The following is a 26,694-nucleotide window of genomic DNA, read 5'->3' on the forward strand; positions in this document are numbered from 1 at the left end:
TTTATTTTATGAAGGAAAATAATTGTGTTTTTATATTTCGGGAGGGGGGGGGGGGGGGGGGGGAGGGGTCCGGACCCCATTGGCTACGCTACGGTATTAGCAGCTCTCTTGTTCTCCCTACTTCCGCCATTGTCGTGAATGTATCGGGAGCACATTTCTGCATCCACCTAAAAATTTAAAAATTTTACTTCTGCCTTTTGGATCTCATGAAGTCAAGCTAGGACCTTGATTTTCAAGGTCCGCACATTCATCATGGGTCGACTCAACATCCATTAAAGACATCATCCTGACACCTTAACCAGGTTAACCAGCCGAAAAATTGTAGGTATGGTATGTTCATTGGTACATATCGCATCCACGCACATGCAGAAATCTCTTTCAATGAAGGGTTATTCTTCAGTGAGTTAACCAGAACTCTAATGCTCAATTTAACTCATGAAAAGTCGGCAGTGATTTTCACGCTTTTCTTATTCTGAACTTACGTGAGGGAGGGTTTGTTTTCGTTGTAATTTATCTTACCGTTTCATCCACCGAACTCTTTCAATTTCGAAATTCGATTCAATTTCACTCGATTCAATTTCGGTTTCGAGTGAAAGACGCCTTTATGCGTCACACGAGCTGCATTTCAAACTTGAATTCGAAAGAAGCTGTTCCCCTTAACGTTTTCCAAATTTGCCTTTAATTCTCCCTTTTTAGGTTACGTGAACAAATGACCCGCGTGAAATTCCTACCCCCTTTCATTCTATCTAAAAATTCTATTCTCTTCCTTCCTCTCCCTCGTTTACCCAACATTAAAACTTTAAAAAACTGAGGAAAAACCAATTTTTTAAATTCATTCTAAATGTTCAACAAATTCCATTAAGTATCGCCAGAAACCGCCAAATTCAAGTTAGAGAGGGATAAATATATTCGAAAGAGGAGCACCCTGAGGAGGGGTGCGGTGGCAGCACCCCCTACGCTTCCCACTCTCACCCTGCGTAGGGCTGCAGCCGAGGGGGCGTCCCCTCCCCGTACTCCGCCAGTTAAAGAGGGGGCGTGTGAGGCAGGGGGCGGGGGAGTGTTGGCTGCCTCCTCGACCAGGACCGTCTCTCTCTCCAAAGGGGCATATCTCCTTCCGCGCCGACGCCAGCGGGTGTTGAGCGCCCAAATCGTCGCTTGCTCCGAAAACCCTCCCCGGGAGCCGCGCGTGCGCTCAAAACGCCGAGAGGACTGCCGCTCCCCGGTTGGGTTGACCGCGATCGCCGCCGGGCGCGCCACCGGAGGACGCCCACGTGGTTCCACAAGGTTCCGCACTTGGACCCATTGACTTCCTCAAAGTGTTGGCGATTCTTTCCGCGAGCTCGTTTGTGACTTTGCGCCCGAGTGCTCGGCTTGTTAAAGTGTGCGAAAGTGTGTGTGAGTGTTCGTCGGAGGAGAAGAAGAAGAAAGAAATTAAGTGGCCGCGAACGAGGCGGAGGAGTCATGACGAGAGGCTGATTAGACCCTTCGACGACGTCGTCAAGACATGTGCGCGAGAATTTGAAAAGAAAAAAAAAGAGCAACAAGGGAGGTGGAGGAGGAGGAGGATTGGGGACGGTGACAGTGGTGGTGTCTTCATCGAATTGGCTGGCGGAAAGGGCATATCAGCGAGGCGATTGGAACAGGGTGTCCCGGGCCAAGTACCTCTCCTCACTACCCCCAACTCCAACCGTCCGCGAAAAGACGAGGAGAACACCGAGAGGGAGGAAGGAAGGGAGGAAAGGGGTCATCCCCCCCAGACGGAAAGCCTTTTGCCGCTAGAAGAGGCCCCTTCCACCTCGACTGGACCGTAATCAGGTCTCGGCGTACCGGGCCGATATTTAAACCACAAAAGAAGTCTGGGAGAGAGGCGAGAGGTGTGAAGGGAGGTTATTCCGATCCAAATACCTCCCCCTCCCTACACTCCCCACCCGTCTCCTCCACCTCCTACTCCTCTCCTCCACTCCACCGATGACACTTCGCATCTTCGCCCCACAAGGAGCCCGCGACATTCCCGGCATCCTAATTGGGAGACGGTCGCATCCAACAAACTCTCTTCCCCCGCTGCCGACAATTATAACGGCGTCGGCCAGCTTTTGAGCGGGAGGATCCAGCATCCCTTCCACCACTTCCCTCCCCCCACCCACCCTCGTCAGCCTTATCAACGGAGATCTCCATCCGCGAGTCCGGGGGTCGAAGAAAGGGGGTGGCGGCGGTGGAGGCTGCGGAGAGTGACGACTGCGCGGCCGATCTTCCTGTCTTCGCCCGCACGAGAGGAAGGAAAAAAGGAGGTAGGACATTTTGTCTTTCTCTTCTCCGGGATCGTCCCTCTTTCTTTAACCCCGTATCTCTTTCTCCACCTTTCCCCCCACCTCTTCTTCCTTTCGCGTGACCCGCTCAAGTATAAAAGTTTAATCCTTTTGAGTTTTTCGCCCATTCCGTCTCGCGGTGTCGTCAGGTTGAAAGTGCGCAGTTCGCCCGACGCGGTGGGATATCATCGAAGCGGCCGCGACACCCTCGGGGCGATATCCGTCGCGCCGACAAATCCACACTGTCCTTCCGGATACTCTAAGGACGGGGATTAATTTATACGGGATAGGGTGGATGTCAATTCGTGAAGTGTTCCTTCCAATGGAATAACAGTTTCGACGAGCGGCAGCGTGAGAGGACGAGACACTCCCTCACGCCTGGTCGTTTCTTTTTTCGCGTCGACTTATTTATTAAAAACTTGCTTTATATTCTTGAAAATTTCAGAGTATATCAAGTACTCCCTCGTCAACATTTCCCTGTAACTAGATTACAAAGTCAAATCTGACAAAATATTGCAGGAAAATTTTTATTTTTTTAATGCTGACTAGCGTTGACAAGCTAACAAGATAGACACAGCCGTATTAATTTTCCATACTTATTTATTTATTTCACCGGTTTCAACCAGTATGCACAAGTTATTTTCAGGGCTGTCTCTTGAAAATGACGCGTTTATGAGCATTGAAACCGGTTGAAATGAATAAATAAGTGTGGAAAATTACTACGGATGTTTCCGTTTGCTACCATAAATTTCCAAAAATTAAACTCGTCGATAATCGAGCAGATGTTGACAAGGGTTCAATTTATATAAGTGACTAGAAGTTTTGAAGTTGATAGCATAAGTTCCAGACTAGTTAAGGAAGTCCTGGAAACACCGGCGGAGAGGAGTGATGCGCCGTCTTAAGCTCGTTTTTTTACAAGAAGACATTTTAAGGCAGTTTATGAGGCGCAGTGAAAATTGTATCATGTGACAAAATCACGGCAACAAATCACAGATTCGAGCTAGACAAAATAGGCCCCCTCACTTCTTTTAAGGCACAGTGAAATCTGTAAATGTTGCATGCATCACCGAGAACATCTCCAGTGAATTTACCTTTAAAAGGGGTAATTAAAAAAGACTACACGCCATGAGGAGTCGCCTGGCATTTATAGAGCGGAGGCCTAAACGGGAGCAACGGCATCTCTTCTCACTTTTCATCAAAATAGCGTTCAGTGAGGATTACTGTGTGAGGTGATCTGATTGCATCAGTGTCTCGGCAGGAAAATATAATTTCACATCGGGACTGGGTCCATCGTGGAGTGTTTTCTTGAAGGGGGTGGGCCATTTCTCGGCCAATCAAGTGCGAGTGAGATGGACCCCATAAAGAGGCTGAGCGCATGATTGAATGGGAGTCTCCAAGATAAACGATATCGTGGTTGGAATCGGAGGTATCTGCTTTCAGGTTAGTGCATATGATTTAATATTAACGACAATGTGGAGATATTTGAGCCCCTCCTGTGGAAAACGTGTGATATTAACATGCCCGTAGTTTAGCACGGAGTGTACACTATCCTCAATAAACGAAACCAGACTCCGGCTTGAATCGCTAAGTGAGTGAGATTAATTCACATCCAGATACTACCCCGCAAGCCGCCTAAAAGGTGTGAGGCAAGGGGGTGTTAGGATACCAGCCGTTTACACACAAAAGGGAAATGTGAAATTACGTTTAGCAGATATTAAAGTCCTGTATGGCTCCAGGGAAAAACGAATTCCCATAACTATCCATAGAGACTAAGAAAACTTTTCACCTTAACTGAGCAATAAAATGCAAAATCGAGGAAATGAGTAATTTAATTTCAAGTAAAAAAAAGTCATTTTTCTAATACTGCAAAACGTAAAAATTCGATTTACCTCCAAATCGTATTCAAATGAAGGATACGCTATGGCAAATATTTATTGACAAAATAATGTTTCTGAGTGATGAATCGATGTTCCTTTCGCTTCGTTTATGCAAAAACGTCACTTATTTATTAAATTGAATAATTTTCCTTTGGCTGAAACAGATAGTCTATTTAAAATGCACATTATAAAAGCACTAAATCTTTCCGATAAATATAGAGTGAGAACAAACCTTTGGACTGCAAATATTGTACCAACATTTACATTCCTAATCGGAAGTATCTTTCATTTAAGCTATAATTATTCAATATTTAGCCATTTTCCTTGATCCTGGGCAAAAACCATTTAACAGTGGATTGGAACTCTCTGGTTAACTCTACGGTGTAATCGAATCTGCTGTTCCAACAAACGTTGCCAGAATAGTCGCTATCGTCATTTTTATAGGCTCGGATGCATTAATATTAACAATAGTAATAATAAATGCAGAATAATACTAGAATAGTGATAGATTGTCATTACATAGGTTAGCAAATCGTCGACCAGACCAGCGAGGAAGTTTTCCAAAAAGGAATTCCACTAATTTCATCAAACATATTTTAGATCCCTTTCTCGAACATCAAGGAACATGTTCCGACGCGAGTAGAATGTCCACTCAAACGATGATGAGTTACTCTTGACGCGATTAACTAGACTTGATGACAGAAGAGGGACAGGCAAAGATGATTTATTCACTATTTGAGCAGTTGAATCACCCCGCATCATTGTTCCCATTGTCATGCATCAAAGCTTCACAAGTCATTCAATGCTGCTAATGAGGATTGACTCAAAGAAAAAATTCCGGAGACGCTTAAAGAAACGATATTCCTTATCCTCCGAAACAAAAATTCTCTTATTTCGTCTTACGTGCAATCTGCCTTCTGCCGGAATCTGCATGATCTGTTTCAGTATAGGTACAGTAGACTTCGTTATTTGGGCCATCGGATATTAAGGACAGCTGTTGGCATGGGACAAACCTGCAGAAGAAATATTCAATGAGGAATGAATTACCTTGGTGAGAATTATAAGAATGACTTCGTTGTTCCACATAAAATAATTACGGATACCCCTTGGGTTTGGAGGTAAGACTTCAGTTCAGACCTGAAGGTGAGACTTACTTAGAAACCCGGGTCGTTTCAGTAAAGTTTTACTTATGGAATAACGAAGTAATTCATAAAATTTCCACGATGAGTCGTTTACACGAATTCACGCCAGAAACCATGAATTTTAGAATTACCTTGAGTTTTTTTTTTCAAGTTAGCTGGGAGAAAATGCGGTTTTTACGGGTCACACATCGGCGGAATTTGTCCAATACTTACATCAAGATATGCAGTGTCTTAAACACTAGAGACCAATTTTGTGAGTTGTTTCTCCCCATTGAAATAATCCTGGGCACGTATCCTCTTTCATCCTATCTCTTACCGCTGCTTAAATTACAAATACACGTTCCCGTAGGTGGAGGCTAAAAGAAATAAGCAGTTTTAAATTCCTCATTAATTCTGAAAAAATTTAGCAATTTTAATTTTTTTCCGGACAATATATAGAAGAACAATAATGCATTTTAATACTCAAACAATTCTCTCTTTTACGTTTGAACGCCAATGTACCTATCCACACTTACGGGATTCAGCCTTTACAATGCATCTCTGGAATATGAATCAAATAAAATTGGGATCACTATGTCAGCCGCTTACTTGGGGATAAGTGTACTGGTTATGTACGGCAACCTACTCTAAACTTCGACAGCGTCTTGCTATCATAACCATCGTCATCGCCTTCACAACCTCAGCCGTATCCACGGATATATTGCTGCGGCAACAAGTTAACCAACCAACGAGTTAACGAAGCCAACATTTCTTAAGCACAATTTAATTTGGGTGTTCAAATTTTCTAATTGGGAATGATTTTCACGCATTCGGTCTATTATAAATTCAGTCGTTCATATTCATGTTATAAAGGCCAAAAATGTAAGAGAATCTTTTACAGGAAAAAATATTTTTGCACTTGTAAAATTTTTGGATATATGAGGATGTGAGGTAACAGTAAAGCTTTCACCGGCAAGTTTGCAGCGTTTACATTTTCATCGGGAAGTAGTAAATTTTAATGTGCGTCAATACAGACATCCCCATCTATGAAACCGAAAATATCATGAAAGAAAGTCAATAAAGGTTTACTTAAGATTGCCAAAACTAGGAACGACTATGGTTTATTATTCCAGTGGGAATTTCATCATGAGAAGCAGATCATCTCGATGGCTGATTAAATAGTAAGTCTGTAAAAACAAACTTTATACGAAATATACATAAGAAGTATACAGGCATAGTGAATTCTGATTCCACTGGATATTAGGGACATCCATTTCCTAGAGACAAATCCCCTATAACGGAACCCAATTGAAGACCATCACTAGCTTCCTCCATTTATTTTAGTGTTTTTAAATTCAAGAAACGAATTTCGTGCATTATCCTCATCATCGAACTAAACATGGGGACCGGGTCTTCTTTTGTTGTATTTCTTGCCGCGGCAAAAGACTTCAATTAATTATATTTCTAAAAATCTACACGAAGAATTTCAGGAAATATGTCTCTATAGTTAGTTTTTTTTACTTATAGTTTGAGTGTGTATTACAGAACAATTATGAATTTTAATCTCAATTTTTTATTTGTTTCACTTCAACGTTATCGATGAATATTTACGGAATACTTCTGGCTATTGGGGCAATCGCATGGTTGCGGTGTACTTACATGTGCCCAGATTTATTTTCATTAACCGGCTTCCTCTGCATTAGGGAAATATTTTCGATACCGATGCACCACTCATTACTCTAATCAGATTCACTACTTCCATCGATGGTATATAAAAAATCGATGACCTGTTTCATAATTCTTTTCAATGATTTTCGTCTACCGCTGTCGTCCAAATATTAATGTTCTCTTGAGGTGGTTTTTTATGAGCGCATGTGACTACGGTAGCGGACATTAAGTGCTGAAAAGTAACTCCTATGAAGCTCGATTTTATGTTTAGCAAGATTTCGCGCTGAATACGGAATTTTGATGACGCAAGCGTTTGCAAGCTAATTCACTTGTAACCTCAGAGAAACATGTTGAGATAACTTACCTCTTGAATATGTTACCGGACACTCTAATATGTGATATCCTTATGAGAAAATTAGCGAGTATGAGGGTACCTAGCCCGGATATGAATAAAATAGATGTACCCTTGGACACTTTCCAAATTTTAATTTGGATTTGCAAAACACCAGTGAATACACTGCGATTTTGCGTGGAATTTCAAATAATTGACTTCAAAAAGGAAAATTTCACCGCGGGCACGTAATGACCACCTATTTCCTCCGAAGTAGATGCAAAATTGACGCAAACTTTCCACCTTACGAATGCAAAATTTCACAAACCCGAGCTCATGTAAAATAAATAGTTGAATTTATTTATATTTATTTGAAATTAAACCGTTTCATGACAGGTGCTGCAGCGATTTAAGCAAAATTCAGGCGATATTTTCTCAGTTCGCATTTAACGATGGCCATTTAGATACTACTTCGAAGATTACTTTTTTCTGTTGTGACCCGGTATAATTCACTACGGGTTATAAATACCTGAGTTTTAATTTCACACAATAAAACTGCTGACTCAAGGATATCCACGTCTCAATCGCCTCAGTACCATTGTAGTGAATTAGAATTTTAATGGTATTGAGGGTACTTGGTCATTGGTGACTTGGAAATCCACGGTCTACGTATCATATTCATATCATATCAATGGACAACGTATCATAAACATGGACCATTGGAAAAATTGACCAGAAAAGACTTGATGCCTTCGAGACCAGGAGATAGGCTGAAGGAAAATTGGATGGAGAGGTTGTGTAACGCAGAGGTGGGCAGGAGAATAGAAGGATAAATGGGAAATGTGGACCACCATACGCAAGATAAGGACACTACGGATAGACCAATAAGGCGCGCACAATGATTACATGGGCAATATAATGAAGGGAAAAATCTAAGGGAAAGGTCATAGAGTAATGCCAAGAACTTCGGGTTAGCTAAGAAAGAAACAAGAAACATTAGTGAATTGATAAGACTAGCATGGGAAAGGGAAAAACAGAAGTCTTTAGCGTCACTACATTTAAAAATCCTTTACCGACCACCTACTGATTCATACAAATGTTTGGAGTGAACGGGACGAGATACGACGAAAAGTCATGGAATCGATTCCCTCTAAAAAATAGTCTGAAACTGTAGAAAAAATCGTCGAAAAACTAAATTTTCCCTCAATTATAGTGTTTCCAACTTTCTCCGCGTCTCTACTTTTTGCGGGAATTTGGGAGTAAAAACAAATCGATTTTTCAAAAATGTATTTTTTCGAATCTAGACCACGTAATACATCGAGAAACCAAATTTCAAACCGATACACAGGATAGCATAGGAACATATTTTATGTGGGCCAAATAGTGCAATTTTACTATTTCGTGAATTGTTTTCTCAACAACGGAACAAGGAACGGGGAAGAGAAGCAATATTAACAATCTTGGGATTGCATTAACTTGAATGCATTTATATTTATACGTTATTTCCGTAACCTTCCAAGCCTGTCTACTTTATACATTTAATTTTAATTTTTTTAATTTTCAAACCACCGAATACAGCTCATATTGGCCATTTTATATCAGAGTATTCAACAAATTTAACAATTTAACGTACACGAACAACACTGCCCTGGACAGGGGAAATCTACCCGGGATGGACTCGAATCCGCGATCGCTTGTTTGGCAGGCGAGGACGTTACCCCGGCGACCCATGTTAAAGACCCATATCACCACTTACTCCAAGTTGAAAAAATATTTTCTTCGAGGGCGTGATTTGGAGATACGGAGAAGAGAAGCTATTGACAATCCCAGGATTGCATTACCTTCGTATTTATCCAATATTCTCCATGACTTACCAAATCTGCCTTCATTCTTTGAAAGGACTTATTTCTTCACTTTCTCCAAGTAGCGAAAAATTGTCTTTTTCCCCTTTATCTTGACCTCATTTAATTAATGATTAAAAAATACTTGGAGTATAGGTCATATATAATGCAAAAAAGTCGTTAGCCAAACGTTTCAGTTTATTTTATTTTTAACCTTCATCACGACTATGAATGAAAACATGAGAACACAATAAAATACAATAATATACAATTGTTACATAAATGAAGGTTACAAAAGAGTTTTTTATAATAATAAAATTTTAAAAATGCGAAGAGAATACACAAAAATTTTGACATTATTTAAAAAAATTATATTATTATAAAAACTCTTATGTAAACTTTATGTATGTAACAATATTGCATATCAATGTATTTTATTGTGTTCTCATGTTTTCATTCATAGCACTGATGAAGGCTTTACAATAAACTGAAACGTTGGCTAACAACTTTTTTGCATTATATATGACCTATACTCCAAGAGTTATTTAATCATTAAACCATTTTCTTTCGAGGGCCTGATTTGGAGCAAAGAAGTCTTAAACCTTCGTGCCTATCGCTCGCTATGATTCACCCACTTCTCTTCCGCTGGTGCAGGAGGCGAAGCGGCCCGTGACTAGAGGCGCGGTGGGTGCGGAGAGGAGGCGGTGGGCCCTGTGATGCACCCACACCCGCTGAGCACGATGGCCACGGGCATCGGGCTGACCTCGGCGGGCGACCGACCCGCCCCCGCGCTCTCCCTCGCCGACGCCGGAGTCCCCGGTTCGACGCTCGTGCAGCCTTCCGTCGGGACCCACGCCGCTGACGCCATGAGCGCCTGCTGCTACGAGTGGACCACTCACCACCAGCAGCCACAGCACCACGCGCCCCCAGCCTACACCACGCCCATGAAGCAGATGGAAGGTAAGCGGAGGAGAACCGGTCACCACGTCAAGTGTCAAAATTCGTGATACAATGCTTGAATTATGCGATGATGAAGGAGAGGCAACTTTCTTTCTCGCCGGTCGTATCGTGTCTTCAGCCTGAATCACATGATCATTTTGTTCCATCCCTTTCGAGGGACATCTCCAGCGATCGCTCCAATGATGGTGGAAAAATGACGGTTCACGCCATTTTCCGCAATGGCTCGAGGGATGGGTATCCCATCCCTTTTTCCATCTCTCGGCACGTCCCTTTTTCCGTCGCTGAAGCTATCGCTGGTAGCGTCCTCCACCCAATCAGAACGCACGGCCAATGATAGGGATTTAAACGTCACGCTTGGATTTTAAGTGAATGACAGTTGTAAATACGAAAAGTGACAGAATAAGCGATGGAAAAAGGAACGATGGGAATGACCGTGTGATTCAGAAAATGATGGGTCGAGCGATCACATTTTTAGTCGCTGAAAACCTATCGTTGAAGCTGTCATTATGAAGGACAGAAAAAATGATCGTTTGATTAAGGTTTCATTTTAACTTCAGTTCAGTTATTATATTTCAAAACTAGGCAATATTTTTAAATATATTTTTATTTAATTTCTCCGATGCTTTGGGGGGGATCTATCCCCTCATCCCCCCATAGTCACGCCACTGGTAGAGCTACAGGGTATATAATAGTGATATCGTCAAGAGAATTTAGGACTAGATAGTCCTTTCTAACAATTATCTTGTTGACATACATCCATCCCCTCTATGAAAGTAAATACACCCAGGCGAGATTCGTACTCACGGCCTCACGTATGTTTGCAGCTGGGGAATGGGGACGTTACTCCGGCGCCACTGGGAGTGAGTAAAGCTCTGCCACCATTTTCTCGTATCGTATATATAATGAGAAAACAATGGGGTAAAAATGTCGAATTTGAGGACAGACAAATGTTAACGAGGATGTAAAGAAAAATTTCAAGAAGTTAGCGTAAGTTTATAACGAGTCATAGGTCACATAAAAATGCCGAACGTACGTGAGTGATGCGTAGGGTGAAGGTACGGTTAAATGGGGCATTTTGAGAATCACCCCGCCATGTTTCCCCTTCCAGATTTAGCTTCCTTCTTCCATAAAAAAAGTTCTATTCCTTTTCATGCAATCTCTAAAACTCATTTTCTCTCTCGCCCTTCCCTACTTACCAAAGATCCCATTTTGTATATCATTTTTTTTTAGCATCCCCACTTACAACTATTACTCGCTCCATCCCCTGTCTGCACCTTATCTCCTCTAGAAGTTTCCTCGCCTTGACCATACCCACGTATCCCGAGTCTTGATGGTACCCACGCGCTTAAGAGTTAGGTGCTTCAGGCAGGCAGGCAAGAAACTATGGATTATGGCGGAAGTGTGGTAAGAACGCATCCGCACCGTGAGGCGTGCGCACTTTCGAGTTAACTGGGTCGACATGGTGCAAGAAGTCCTATGAAGACCGGACATGGCTGGTGAAGAGAGGAAATGTGTGAATCGATACCCAGGTTCATTCCTACTGTTGTTGGCGCATGACGTGCACACATCAGAGTCTTCAGAAAACAGCAAGCAAATTATAATTAAAGGTGTTAAAGGCAGTCCCGTGCTGGGCCGCCGGGACACAGGGAAGTATCCCTCTGCTACCTCGAGCCTGGAAATCTTTGGCGCCCTCCTTTTCCGAAACTCACAAATTTTACAGTCGGTATACCAACACTGAGAAGTTAACTTGATTTCAATTATTTCTCATTTAACAGCATAATAAACACAGTCTTGAGCAGGGATGCCGGCTTAGAAAAAATATTGGGGGGCCCAAACCGGGGATCTTGCCCCGGGAAATTTTATAAGTAGTGAGTTTTAAGTTTTTTAAGCATTTTAGAAGAGTCATATGATCAGCATTAGAACCCTGATAACTCGAATCTCGATATCTGGACACTCTGGGGAAAATTGACAAGCCTGACACATTTTTTCCTCATACCCATAAAGAATTCTTGAGGGGGCTCGGGCCCGCTCAGGCCCCATAGAGTCGGCGCCACTGGTCTTGAGCAAACAAAATGATAATTTAAATTAATTTAATTCAATCTGGTAAGATTCAATTCAATATCAAGAGGATAAGGATTAAAATTTCAAAATATATTTATTATATTCCACATCCCCAGGACCCCTGGTAGTCCCCCTGCATAGTGCTGGCGCCATGGCCGTCCACCACCCTAAGAAGGGGTCCAGTAGGGGCCTGGTTAAAGGATAAGGAGGAACTTAAATAAAGATTAATAGATTGAATGAAGGCTATGCATTGCAGAAATAGGGTGGTTTCCTATTATTTTTTTATTGCTTAAATAGAAAGATTATTACTCCTGGAGTATATATTTTACGCTTTTAGATTTTTTAATGACGATATATATTTCTCGCGATTAGATGAAAAGTGAACATTTTCAAGGGCGCGAAAACGCGACGGATAACTATGAGTGCTGGGAAAAGCCCGTGTGACGTCTGGCTGCTGCTGTGTGAGGCCACGTGTGTGCGAGGCTATGAACGCCGCTACGATGCAGGCTCCTTGCTGCCGAACATGGTGGTAGCTTAGCTCTTTGCAGGTAGCGCTTAGCTTGAATAAGGATTATTAATACCCCATCAAACGAGGGAAACTCTGGCAATTTTAATAGGTGATTATTAGGAGATGTTTCCCTGAGCTCTGTGCCTCATGCATGCATTGGTAATCTCAGACGATGTAAAACTCCTATCTACTCGTACAGAATCTAGGTCCCTGTGACGTCACGTGGATTGGCATCGCATGGGCGCCAATCTGGCCTTTTCCAAATGCGCTTTAAATTGACCCTTAACAGTCGTCTAAACTGGGATTTCTAAAACCAAATAATTTGTATATTATGAATAAACTAATGTTGGGCAACGAATCGCAATCAATGCCTTTCATTTTCTTCGATGAAGGAAACTACCCTATTTCGAACATAAATCATCGTGGACAAAACGAACGCACCACCCCTTCGCTCCTGTCCTAAATTATCCCTCCCTCTTGGCTTGACCCTTTCCGTCACTCCTCAAGGAAAAATATGTTATAAGCCTTGTGTGAAATATGCGATGAGAGGAAACATCTAGATAATATGGCTTCTTCTGTCGGACTCCCCCACAGAAAATCATCGACATGTGTGGTGGTTTATAGGCAGGAACTGGCCCCTCTACCTCGCATGCGTGATAGAACACGACTGTGACTGAATCTGGGGAGAGCTCTACCCTCACCTATCCAAAACAACGTAAAATTTGAATCATTGCGTGAACGTGGGTCACACAAATCATTAATCGAGGGTGATTCTGAGGGGGAGAGTCACTTTTTACTTAAAAAGCGACCAACAGCTCTTGTCGATGAGCCGGCATAATCGCACTTTCATCAAGAGTGCAGCATATTCCTGTAATTTTCTGTGTGCTACGGCAGAGAGGCTGGGCTCTCTTTCTTCTAGGAGGATTGCGACTTATTGCGTTATTGAAATTTGCATACTCAGGCATTAATTTGTTTACATCAATAACGTAAACTCAGTCACTAAAATATTTATTTATTTGAGTTTCCCTTCCTACGCCCTCATTCCTATTTCCTTAGACACTGTGACAGCATTAAGGACAGCAGATGTATTCCTTCACTCGAGGATGTTAGCTTTTTTCCTCTCTTTGATGTCTTCTTTGTAACTATGCACGAGATTATGAGTAAATTTGGTAACTTGAACGATCAACAGCTTCCAGGAAAATGACATCTCACAAGTATGCAATTCAAAATATGAACTGCAATGGGAGGCACGCCTTCCTTTTAGAATTGTCGAGTCTTCCATCCACAGGAAAAGGCCGAACGAACAAAAGGGTGTAATGACTTTATAGGCGTTTCCACGTACATAATTTCGATGAATTCAGATCAGACATTGATGGAGGTAGGGCAATTAAATTATTATCCCAAACGGAGTGGCAAGAGCGTAGCGCCCCAGTGAAGTGGGATTTAGGACTGCGGATGTGGCTCTGTCGTTACAATTATACTGTTAGATTTTGATGAACTTGAAACTGTCTGGACCGGAAAGGGAAGTATTCGCGTAGCTGAAATGGAATGTTCGTCCCAAGTATCAGCCTTTTATTGGGGGTCGAATAGAGTGCAGAATCTGGTCTTCCAGGGCAGGTCTCTGATAGGTACCGAGTTCATCCCCATGGAACATGCTTGTGACTTACATCACCTGCGTCAAATAGATCTCCATTTCGAGCAAGTTCAATGGAATCCAAACCGTTGAACCTTTTCCACTAACAATAGTTATGTCTCGCCCTGCATTCCCCCATCTCTTCTCCATTCTATAACTTCTTCAGGTTAAACAAAGAAATGGAAATGCCCATGCACGTTTTATGAATTTAATTATGAATGGTAAGCGAGGAGAGGAAATTTCTAAATGATATGGCTTCTTCTAGAGGCCAGTAAAGTCATCTATGCAGACACTTGGACGCTAAGGAAGGAGAGCGATAAAATACTAAATACCATTATTACGGAGGCTTCCGCGGTGATTCATGATTGATGATTGGTTACTGGGTTAATTCCATAGAGACTCATTTTTGGCGGACGATAGTTCGCTTTTCTTTCGGGTTTTTTACCCGAAGACGGGAGCTGGAACGCGCCCGAAACTGTCGTCCAACAAAAATGAGTCGACGCGGAATTAACCCGGATATCAATCACCAATACATTCAATACATACAATACATTCGAGATGTGGATGTGGAGGGGAATGTAGAAGGCGAAGTGGAAGAATAGGGAGAGGTACGAGGCAGTGCAAAGACTTGGTGAGGAGAGTAAACTTGTAGGTGAGATATTGACGAGAAAGAGGGTTTGAATGGAGAGAGTAGGTATATAACTTGGGGAGGACGTTGAAAACCGAGTTGGAGCAACCTGAGCATTGAAGGGGTGAAGACTATAACGAATATAGATAGAAAGTAAGAGAATAGGCCATACTTTGAATTGAAAAGGGAAGCTGATTTCTGGGAGGGAGATGAGGCCGAAGTAATTCGCAAAATGGTCCATGTAAACCTACCGTAACAGGAGAAACATCATTAGTAAAAATCCACTCCTGCTGACAATTAATCCAAGTAGATCCACCAAGTGAATAAGACAATTTAAAACAGTGAAATGATGAAAGGACGTTATTTAAACAGTCAAAGCGAAAGATCAAGTAAAATGGCTTAAAGCTGTACGAAATACGTTAAGGATATAATTTCACTTTTCAGAAAGCTCAAATGCGGCAGTTGCAAGGAACTGAAGATAATGTCATTTTGCCGGCATTTAGTTGCCTTCGTTGGTCACGATTCACTAAATGCGAGAGCAATTTTTTTATTATCATTTTCGAAATATAGGGAATGCAGTGAAATCTTTTGAATAATAGATAAAATTATGGATGCACTAAGGAACATAAAGAAAAAATTCTCAATCTTAAAAAAATTAGCCATTTCATCTCCTTATTGACTTTTCAACCCAGGCAATCGCATTTTAACCGAAATGAACAGCCTTAAAAAAATCTTCGCCATCATAGGCACCAATTAAATGTTTTAAATAAATAATAAGGAAATTTCCACACACCTTTAGAATTACGAATAGTATGAAATTAATGTTTTGAAATTCATCCAAAAAGGCCCAGTCACTCACAAAGAAGTTCTCGCAGTGCAAAAGCCACTCTAGACAAAGGCTTAGAGATCTACTCATCGGACGCGTATCTATCCCTAAAGCATCCCTTTGCCAATACATCTGGAACATTTCCAGTCTGGCTTCGAACGCATTCAAGCCCACTGAATGGTAACTTCGTGTCGAACCAAGGTAAATGATGACTGCTTCCTTGGCATTGAAATCGTAACAGACCCGACCCAACTTTCAACTAGGAAGTGCAATCTTAATCTAACGTAGGATCACACATAGGTTCTTGTCTACCTGAAAACGCAATTCAAGAGCTGAGAAATATCTGCGGCAAGTTTTGAGATGAACAGTGAAAAAAGTAGCATCGTTTAATTAATATCCGTTTTCAGAAAATATCCGAGAATCGAAATTAGATCATGAAAGTAAGTAATTTCTATGGGCTTTATTTCATTATTGATTTTTACGCATTTTCCGATAATAGAACACCTATAATTTGTAATTCATTAATATTCAACAATGATTTTTGGAAAAGGTTGAATATTCCTGCGGCATGTATTGAAGGATTTACTCTACTAGCAGATATATCATCCTAAGTTCTCCAGGTACGCAGAGGAGAATTAAATACTTGATGCTGCTACTTGAAACTGATTTATAACCGTGGGATGGAATTCATGACATTTTCGATGATCAAGGAAGATTGAGGCAAAATGTAATGCATCTATAGAATTTAAATTACTTAACAACTAAAGTGAATGGATATCCATTTGTGTAATACAGTTCTATTTCGCAAGAGTATTTAGGTAGAAATGCAAATTTTTCCGATCGTCACTTTTCACATTTTTGTACAGTAATTAATAAAATTATCCTCACATTAAAATAGGGAAACAAAAACTGGTAGAGGTGAATGAATTCTGTTATTTGGGAAGCAGGGTCAGTAGCGATGGGAGACGCTAGAAAAATAAAAATCAGCAGAGTAGCCCAGGCGAAGAGAGCATTCCACGAAAATAAAGATCTACTTAAGCAGGAAATTTAAGCATAGAAGTAGGCAAACAGTTTATCAGAACTAGCATTGGGAGTATGCTTCTTTATGGAAATGAGGCATGGAGAATAACAGAAGATTGGAGATCAAGGGTAGAGATTTTCGAAACGTGGTGCTTCAGAAGAGTGATGAGGATCAAATGCATCGACCGAGTGAGTAATTAGTTAAGTCCTGAAAAGAGTAGGAGAGAAGAAAGCGTCATGAAAACCTGACAAGATGACTGAACAAGCTCTCAGACCATATCGTGAGACATGATGGCTGGAATATACGTAAAACGAATGGAACAGGTAAAAAAAAGGATGTGAAAGACAAGAAATGCGTAGGTGTGAAAAGATTAGCTGATAGGAGAACTGAGTGGAGAGCTGCGTCAAACCAACCTTGGGATTGTTGACCAGTGATGATGATCCTCAAGTCCAACTTTCGAAGTTGGTCACACAAAAAAACAAAAGAAAATGATATTAATTTAATCCACGAAAGTTCTTGATTTCTAAAGGAAACTTGTTTTACTACGTACAAATAGCGGCACCACAAAAGTCATCGGTATACTTCCCTCCCCCAGTAGATGTACTTGTACCAACACTAAGCATTGAAACTTTCGCTTTTTTAGCCGAATTGTTTCGAACTGTGGCCTGCTTCACATGAGTAGGTAAGCATAGTTTTTGTGGGGAGGGAGCAACAAAAACGATACGCATAGGAAGTCTGTGGGAAGGGCAGAAGCAAAGGGAAGAGGGGCGCGAGCAGCCTCTCCCTCCCAAACTCCAAAGAACCTCTTCTCTCGCACAGCCTCCGGCGTTCCCTCAGCAGTCGTCTTCCCGCGTTGACACCCGACTCTTTCCATGCCTTCCCTCATCCACTTCTTCCTTCCTTCCACTCCAACAGCCCCGCTCTCCGTCCTCTTAGCGCTGCGTACCCCGGGAAACTAATTGCCAACAAGTTACGCCGTAGATAGCGATGCTTTGCCCGCCATCCCTCACTTTTTTCTTCCTCGGAAATATTTCATTATGCCACACTCCCGATCGCATTGCCTCCCCCATCGCGCAATATATCCTCCTCACATCTTCCTTCCCTCTCACACGCCCATCTTCCTAAACAAGCTCGCGATTGAAAAAAATGCTCCTAGCTGGAGTTTTCTCGAGTTAAACCACAAGGTTTTCATGGTAATAACCACTTAATAGTGTGGGTAAATGGTGGGGGAGAAACCAAAGCCTCATTCTGTATTTGTATATCGTTATTGAAGTACACTAAGGAACAGGGCAGCCCACATAAGTGATGTATGGCGCAAGTTGCGCCGAAGAAAAAAGGTAGGGAGGATTTAAATTTGGGGGTATTTTAGAATCCATACGATATGCCGGTGGGAGGAGTAGCAGTTTTTGGGAGTTGGGGTTGGGGGATGGGGAGGAGCAATGCGCCATCTGATTTTGGGAAAGTGGGAACCCATGATTATTAGTATTTAATTTTGAATAATCAAAACTCACAGTCGTTTGAGAACTTATGGGACCGAGTTACGATGTGACATTATCTCTTTAGGGGATCGATCAGCTTTTGGCTTATGAGCTCTCCAGCATAAATTGGGCCTGAGGTCAGTATAGTTTTTATGCTATATTTATTCAGCAACGGATCTTCAAGGAACAATACGAAAACTGTGGTGATTTGTATACATGCATTTTATTGAAAGAACACTGTTCGAAGATCGGTAAAAACAAGAATTTCCAAAGCTATTTGTAGCGCTTACATATAAATATATATGTATATCTGTCAAAAAGGCAGCAATTCGACCATTCGATAGCCCTTAGTTAAGAAGGTAATAAGGGCGTAAATAAGGCATAAAGTAAAATTCAGCGTCCATTCTCATCGTTACCGGAAGTGAATGTCAAGGGGAAAGTGTTTGGCGCGATGGAAGGTGACTGTTTCTCAGACCGTTACTCCAACCACTCCAACCGTGGCATATGCTGGATACTTGATATGGGAAACTATCCCTCCTAAAATGCTTTCTTACCCATCCAAATTTCTCATCGACGCTTAGTAAAGTGATAGAACGTCAAATCAACAGAGATGCAAATGAACAAAGTAAAGCAATTGTTCGAAAGAGTTAATATGAATTTTGTGAAGATATGAATGATGTAGTAGGACGTAGATGAAACGACTCTGTACATAAAATTCTCCCTCAGTACCAATTAGAGAACTAATCGCAATCTAATGCAAGAAACAAGGGTGCCTTCATTTAATGAAACAAGACTTATTCACGGCATTTTTCCATATATTTACGATAATTAATTGATGCACGCTAAAAGATGTTTGTGCACATTTTAAATTGACCAACATCATCATAATTTTCCGTTTGGTTTACTCATTGAAAGAACACTGAACCACGCCCGTACTCGTACATTGTTCAAAAATATGACTCTACGAGAATTATTTCACACACTTAAGAGTTACGACGTTTGAGATGAAAGCAGTATTTTTATCAATCAAGTAGACGATTCATTCTCCAGGCCATTAAAAACAGAAAGCAAAAACGGCTGTTATTTCGTGCTGGAATAGGTTGAATGAACGCCGACAAGAGATTGTAAAGGCGACACGGACCGATTACCTCACACGATGTGTTCAGCTTCTTTTAGTCAAGCAGCCAGAAGGAAAGTTCGAGCCCCTCAAGCCTGTCCGAAACAAGCCCACGGTGATTATAAAAGATGGGAAACATTTTAAATCCCATCTGAAAATCCATTACATCTCGTACCCTGAAGCACGCAACTGGATCGAATTACGTCGACGGGATTGAGATAGGGCTTGCTCAAGCGTCAAGGGTTGATCCACACTCCTGTCCATCAGCTTGTCCCCCGAAAAACCTCTAAAGTTCCTCTCATGTTAACATTCAACCCGTCCCTTCAAGATATTCCCCTCTGGAACGCTAGAACGGGGTACCGCCGCCGCCTCCAATTTCTCGCCGCGTTCCCTCCGTTTCCTTCCGGCATCCTCCCCGCGTCTTTTCCCGCTGACTTCCTCTCCTTCTGCCGGGACACGTGAAGCTTCGGTGTCGCGCTCGCATAGCTCCATTAATTCTCATCATTAGCGGCGACCCCTTAGGCGTAAGAAGTCAGTCGTGAGTTGTGTCGTCCCAACGGTTTGGCGATCTCCCGAGCAAAACGCTGACGGGAGATTTATCGGCGAAACGTCCGCTTTTAAAAGCGCCACCTCTCCGCTGCCGTCTCGAGGGTTTTTGGAAGAGGGCGGGCGGGCAGCTAACAAGCTCCCGCCACCGCAGCGCGCGGCGGTCGTCATTTTCTCCCGAGTTGATTGGCCGCGGTGAGCGGGGATGACGTGAGATATTGTCGCCGCTGACGGTGATGGTCGTAACCGGGAGCGTGAAGGAGGAGAGACATTTCTCAGCCGCAACCGAAAGCAGTGAAAATTTGATGAAGATTTTATTATTATTATTCTATTATTATTAATTTTAAATTGCTTCAAGTAGGCCATTGGCCTGGCGGCAACATTACCATACGGTGAAAACAATTGAAAACATTATGAGAAACCCTTGAAACTTACTTCTTCAGCCGACTTTTAGAAATACTTAAATTTTTCGCGAAGGGCTAAAATATTTTGCTGGTTGGTAGTTTCAGTCCCGTAAGGCCCTGTTCAAGAAGGAGAACTGAATTAATTTTTGTCCTTTGTGATTGGCACTTTTTCTTGAACTGGTGGTAATTTGCTCCCACAAAGCTTGGTTTTGTAGTGTCCATCCCAAATTCCTCCCATGCTTTTTTCTCACTCACTATTATATACATAGGCTGCTCCTTGTCCCCCTCTCCCGTAAACTCTCCCAGCCCAGTTCTCTAAGAATTTCTGTAACGCTCTGTTTTTTTTGTGTTTTCCCAACACATACCTAGCAGCTTTTTTCTGCACCTTCTCCAAGTTCACCACCTCTCTTTCATTGTGTGAGTCCAAAACAATACTCTACTCTAAGGTAATATACATAAATACATCCAATAAAATAGGAACATAGTGGATTCTACCAATCCGAAAGCAAGTGTTACTAATTCATGAAATTATTACATTATTGGGGGAGTGTGATGGCCTAGAGGGTAGAGCGCTTGGCTACTGAGCGAAGAGTCCTGGGTTCAAATCCCAGGTGAAACGATTGCACACCCCTCAAACAAAATCCTCGGGGCACGGGATGGCTCAGGGAAAGGAATTGGCCCTCCTACCCTGAACGTGTGATGTTTACGGTTCTACCCTCAAACATCCAAACTAGTATTCGGGTTGAATCATTTGGTGAGTGATAACATTATTAACATCGGACACTTATTACCTAATTACTTGCCTTTGGACACCCCCAAATAAAATCCTCTTAGTGCGAGGAGGTCCAGGAAAATAAATTGTGCCCCATACTCGGAATATGTGATACCAACACATCTGTGGCTAAGTCTGGAGTGAGTTCTACCATTTCCCATGCAAATTAACCGAAGGATTGAATTACAAAGTAGTTGAAAATACTTCGAGGCTTGTTTTTCTGGAACTGGAACTCCGGGAGATCGTTTTTCCGGAACTCGGTATACGGATACATTTTTGTTGCATGCATTTAACGAAAATCCATTCGATAATATGCAAACAAAAATCTGAAATTCCGAAAATCAAGTTTTAACAGAATAGTCCGTTTCACTTTTGAAAAGATGATGAAAATATTAGCCAGTCAGGAAACTTTTCATGAAATTACTTTGGAATCGCAAAAGTTCTCCTTTTGCTATATCAATGATATTTCCATACAAATTATACTTTTTCACTGTTATCATCATTCTGTTTTAAACGCGGATTACCATTTTACTTAATCATCAGACGTAAAGGACAATCACTATTAAAGAAAATACCACCTATTCTAAATATCATGGTAACTGCCTTTCCTACATGCACTCATGCCTCCATGACCCTTAACTGATCTGTTAAATATATGTGCACCGATATATCGCATAGACATTTTGGTGCAAATTAAATAGTGACGGAAAATATTAGTGAATTTAGCCAGGAACATTTAGAATTCCCCTCAAATTTTTATTGGGTTTTCAAAGGCCATTGAGTCTCTTCAAAACTGATTTCTTGCCACTGAAATATTTTCACTAACTTTCAATCATTGGCTACCGAAATAACAGAAAATATGGAATATAGAAGGTACGCCGGAATGAAAGATTTGTAAAAATTTATTAATTTAAAGTTAAGTTTTTTGCGTTAAAATTTGCATCACAGATATTTTCTTCAAAACGAAGACTTAAATGGGATAATAGCACGCAGATAATTCAGTCATTCATTGATAAATGTACTCACAAGACACTCCTAATTAGACGACTTGACAATTTTGAATCGTAGAAAACGCCTACCTTGATCCTCGGTATAAAATCCCTTAAAACAGGGGCGGCTAATCCGAAGCCCTAGGGCCGCATTCATTGTATATTATTCAGCCAGCGAGATTTATCTTACTTTTACAAAATGCATTTATTTCATAATGGGAAAAGTAGTGAAAGCATAGGAATAAAAATTTATATTCTAATATAATAACTAAAAATATACGGCTAATATGGATATGGTATATACATATATGCATAATAATATGGGGGTAAGTAATTTTATATGCGGGGCGTGAAGTTATGATGTATTTCCAAAGTGGCCCGCAGGATACACACACGGTTGGACACCCCGGCTTTAGTATGAACCCCATTTCTTCCCCTGCCCACAGCTTGTCTGCAGAGCGCCGGGAAGAACAGCCTTGCCGGACAACGCAGGTCCCCTCCCTCCTCCGACCTCCAGGACCCCTTGCAGCCGCACCACCGCACCCACATGCACCACCTCCACGACTACCTCCCGGTCAACAAAGGCCACAACCACCACCACTCGGCACCGTCGTCGCCTTCCCCGCACGGCCAGCGCCCGAAGGAGCGCCGCGACAGCGGTGGCAGCGAAGACGGCGACGAGGCGGAGGCCAAGGGGCGGAGGGGCCGCAGCAGCAGGTGCGGGCGGGAGGGCGGCGGCGCGAGGGAGCGGAGCCGGAGCGGCGGGAGGCGGAGCGGGGCCGAGGGATCGCCCGGGAGCGCGGCGGAGTCCTCGAGTGCGGAGTCGACGACGGTGGTGGGGAAGCCGCTGCACCCGCGCCTCGTGTGCGCCGGAGCCTCCCTCGAGATGAAGCCGCTTTGGGACGAGTTCAACGATCTGGGCACCGAGATGATCGTCACCAAGGCTGGCAGGTACGTATCACTAATAATAGCAATAATATGGATTATGGAACAGGAATTATCTCTGCTGCCGGAATCGTACCGAAACAAATACAAAATAGTTGAAAAGTACTTACCCTTAATCCAAATACGTATGTTGTTAAATCGCAAAAGGATATAATAATTTCAACAATGGAATCACTCCAAAAATATACGGATATGATTAAAAAAATACAAATCAATTTATTCTGAAAAGACTCGCTTCCGAGCCAAACTCTTACTTAAATAAAAAAATTACTGTTTGCGCAGAGAACGGTTTAAAACATTTAACAGCATTTCAGAGACTCCCTTAGTTTGTAAACCTATCTCCAATTAACCTTAATATTCGTTTTGCAAACAAAGGTGGCAAATGACGAGAAAAAAGATATTACAAATTATATGCATGTATCTCCCTCTGACTTGTAGGCGAATGTTCCCCACCTTCCAAGTACGGCTGTACGGTCTGGACCCTGCGGCCGACTACATTCTCATGATGGACTTCGTACCGGTCGACGACAAGAGATACAGATATGCCTTCCATAGGTAAGCCTCGCGATTATTTTTCGCTGGCCAGTATCGTTGTCTTAGAAAAGCTACTAACAACTCACCTATCTTCTCTTCCCGCAGTTCCAGTTGGGTGGTGGCGGGAAAGGCGGATCCCGTGTCGCCTCCTCGGATCCACGTCCACCCGGACTCCCCGGCAAAGGGCGGACAGTGGATGAAACAGGTCGTCTCCTTCGACAAACTCAAGCTCACCAACAACCAACTGGACGACAACGGACACGTGAGTGACTTATCTTACTTATTATAATTGCTTCAGGAGTTAATGCAGGTGTCTACATCTTATGATCTACATCTGCACCTGGAGTGCCGGTAGTATTTTTGATGGATGTTAGAGGCAACATTTCTTTCCTCGTAATATAAAGGTTAGCAACGGTGTCTCGATTAATAGAATTCACGGCGTCCCTCGCTAGGTCGTTTCATTACATGTTTTTATTTTTTCCATTCTTATAATATTGCATGGATTTTATGTAGGAATTGCAATATTTGTTGGCACATTTTTTTCTTTTCATGAATTTCCACGTATTTTTTTGTTATTATACGATATATCTTATGACCGTGCGGTGCGCATCTTGCGGTCCTCTTGCAAGATGCATGTTGGTGATTGATCACCCCCTGCTAAACACCCTAGATGTTGCTCGCAGGGGAATATGTAGATGTAGATGAACATTGAAAGGCGCCAGCATTTTTTTGCGGATAGGACGGAAGAAAGACTAGAATTTCGCTGATAGACTATACGAAAGTGTGAGAAAATGTGTTTAAATGTAGGAAATCAATCAGAAAACTTGTAAAAATTAATAACTTACCTAGTTTATTAATAAATGAAAGGGCCTGTGGTGAATCAAAAAGGGGCATTCTGTCCCTCACAACCTACACCAATGACCTGCACACCATCTGTCAAGCTACCTCAAGGTGAAAGGCAGTGCAGGTTATAAGGATAAAAGCTGTGCAAATCCAGAGGGATTGTGAAAAGATTAATTAGCTACGCTTTAGGTGTACCGACTGATGTCTGTCTGATGACTGATGTACTGCTTTATCTTTCTTGCTCGTAATTTACGGCCCATGATTAGTATACCCCTCCATTGACGCAGCGAGGAGGGGTTTTGGGGGGATAAAACCCCTCACAAATCAAGAGAAAATTTTAAGTTAAATCCATTTGACTGAATTGCATTAATATTACTTATAGAATAGTGCAAGGAATTATAAAATATCCTTCAGAAAGTGGTAAAACTCACCTTTTTGAGCTGTTTATCGTAAACTTTTTTTCTGGGGAGGGCCCCCGTACCTCCCGCTTACCCTGGCGGGCGTTCCACACCCTCATACACCCCAGTATTAGTTGCGCCTAAAACCCCATGTAGCCTTAATTCCTAGCTGCGCTCCTGTACCTTTCTACCCCCTTAAATTCTTATCTCCTATATTCTTTATTTCTGGCCGGCTCAGGTACACTGTCCCAGTCCCCTGGCCAAACGCTATTATTTTTGTCACAGTAAGAAAAAACGCTCACGGTTAATCAAGAAACCTAATTGTGAGCAGGGTGAGCGGATTCCGTGTCTCTGGCGATAACAATCCCCCCGCGATCAAAGCTGAGTTATATCTCTTCTTCGATCTCTACCCGTGAAATACGAATCCGGCTGTTTTCCTTTATGTTCCATCCAGCATCACATTTATACACCCAAGGTAGCTAATACTTGCGGCGTAGGTACTCAAGGCAATGATACATTAGCGGCAGCATCAACGACTTATTGCAGCTGAATAGTGATAACTCTGAAATGATGTTTTTTTAACTGAATATCCTTTCCACCGGATTTCGTAAGTTTTGTCAACAGCTTCACGTCACGTCAACAGCCACGTCAGGCGGAAAAACTGTAATAAATTGGACTTCTTTTTTAATCCCACAAGACAGTTGGTACAACACAAATTTCCCTCCATACAATTATCAAATCGATATCTACAATTCAGAGGTGAAAGAGCATAGTAATACAGCTTAAAGTTGAGTTGACATGAGCGCAAATTTGAGGAAACAATTTAAAATTTCGTCTCAGAGTTCATTCTCAACAATGTGAAGATGAATGTTTAGCTAAAACCGGAGCGAAATGAGATAAAGTAAATTATTGAGGAAGCATAAAAAATTAACTGTTTCAGAAGTAATTAAATTCAATCCGCACATTTCACTTATAACAACGCGAAAATTCAGTCGAAGCTCAAGGATGAGAAAAAGTGGAACCCGATAAAAAAGGTGTATGGGTTATAAAAATATATATCCAAACAGATACGCGTTGGCAACGGAATAAATAACTAGATACGAGGCGATGAAAAGGCAAACTCGGGAAGGATAAAACGAAAAAAATAAAGAAAATAGAGAACCCAAAAAAAAGAACGACGAGATGCGTGGAGAAGGGGATGGAGACGAGGAGAAATTCAAAGGGAAATATAAGGGTGAGATAGAAAAAGAGGAACGGCAGAGAGGGTAGATGAGAGTTGGGGAGATAGTAAGGGGGAGGGGTAGGGTTCGTTAAGGAATCCACGCGGCACGGATATTCGTCGGGTTTGAATAAACATGGGATTTTGAGGGAGGCAGAGTGAAAATGAATACGTACGGGCCGCTCTGGTGGGAGTTATGATACGACCTAGGCGATAGGGAAGTGGGCGAGGGAGAGGGGGCAAAGGAGGAGGAGGGGGAGGTGTCGAAAGGTCGAAGTGGAATGGAGTGGGAGGGGGGGAAGAGGCGGGTGGGGGAGGGGGAGCGGCTTCGGGAACGGCTATTATTAATCGCGGGATGGAAGGGATCGTGAATCGGGGAGGACGTCGCGATATTGTGCTCTGTAAATGCGATGCACAGATCGAGTTTTTTCGAAGTAGGAGCCCGAGAAACAGATTGTGATCGTTTACCTAATATTTTGAAGTCCGCGGGAATTTCATGTGTGAGTTGTATGAAACCCAGGGTTTTTGATGTTTTTTTTTAAATAAAATCCAGTACATTTAGGAGCTCGTGAAATTCGTACGTATAGGTTTCCGCGGCGCTGTTCACATTGACTGCTTAATTCCAGATTCTCCAATCGCGTCTATCGTTATTGATGGACTACAGTAGT

General features: G+C 42.2%; 1 protein-coding gene across 2 annotated transcripts in view; it reads left to right on the forward strand.

Annotated features, from left to right (window-relative positions):
• The first annotated feature begins 1,121 nt into the window (after positions 1-1,121).
• The window catches only part of LOC124156191 (T-box transcription factor TBX1), a 76,320-nt gene continuing 50,747 nt past the window's right edge, over positions 1,122-26,694 (forward strand). Inside the window, exons 1-5 of one of the 2 annotated variants that reach the window (XM_046530571.1) lie at positions 1,122-2,288; positions 9,799-10,104; positions 22,534-23,038; positions 23,471-23,587; positions 23,672-23,828. In XM_046530571.1, coding sequence (XP_046386527.1) covers positions 9,861-10,104; positions 22,534-23,038; positions 23,471-23,587; positions 23,672-23,828 — 1,023 coding nt within the window. In that variant the 5' untranslated portion in view covers positions 1,122-2,288; positions 9,799-9,860. Of the gene's footprint in view, positions 2,289-2,437; positions 3,747-9,798; positions 10,105-22,533; positions 23,039-23,470; positions 23,588-23,671; positions 23,829-26,694 lie in introns of those variants that run through there. The other variant, XM_046530572.1, reaches the window with a different exon arrangement.

The sequence above is a fragment of the Ischnura elegans genome, chromosome 3 (assembly GCF_921293095.1).
Source record: "Ischnura elegans chromosome 3, ioIscEleg1.1, whole genome shotgun sequence".
Classification (NCBI taxonomy): Eukaryota; Metazoa; Arthropoda; class Insecta; order Odonata; family Coenagrionidae; genus Ischnura; species Ischnura elegans.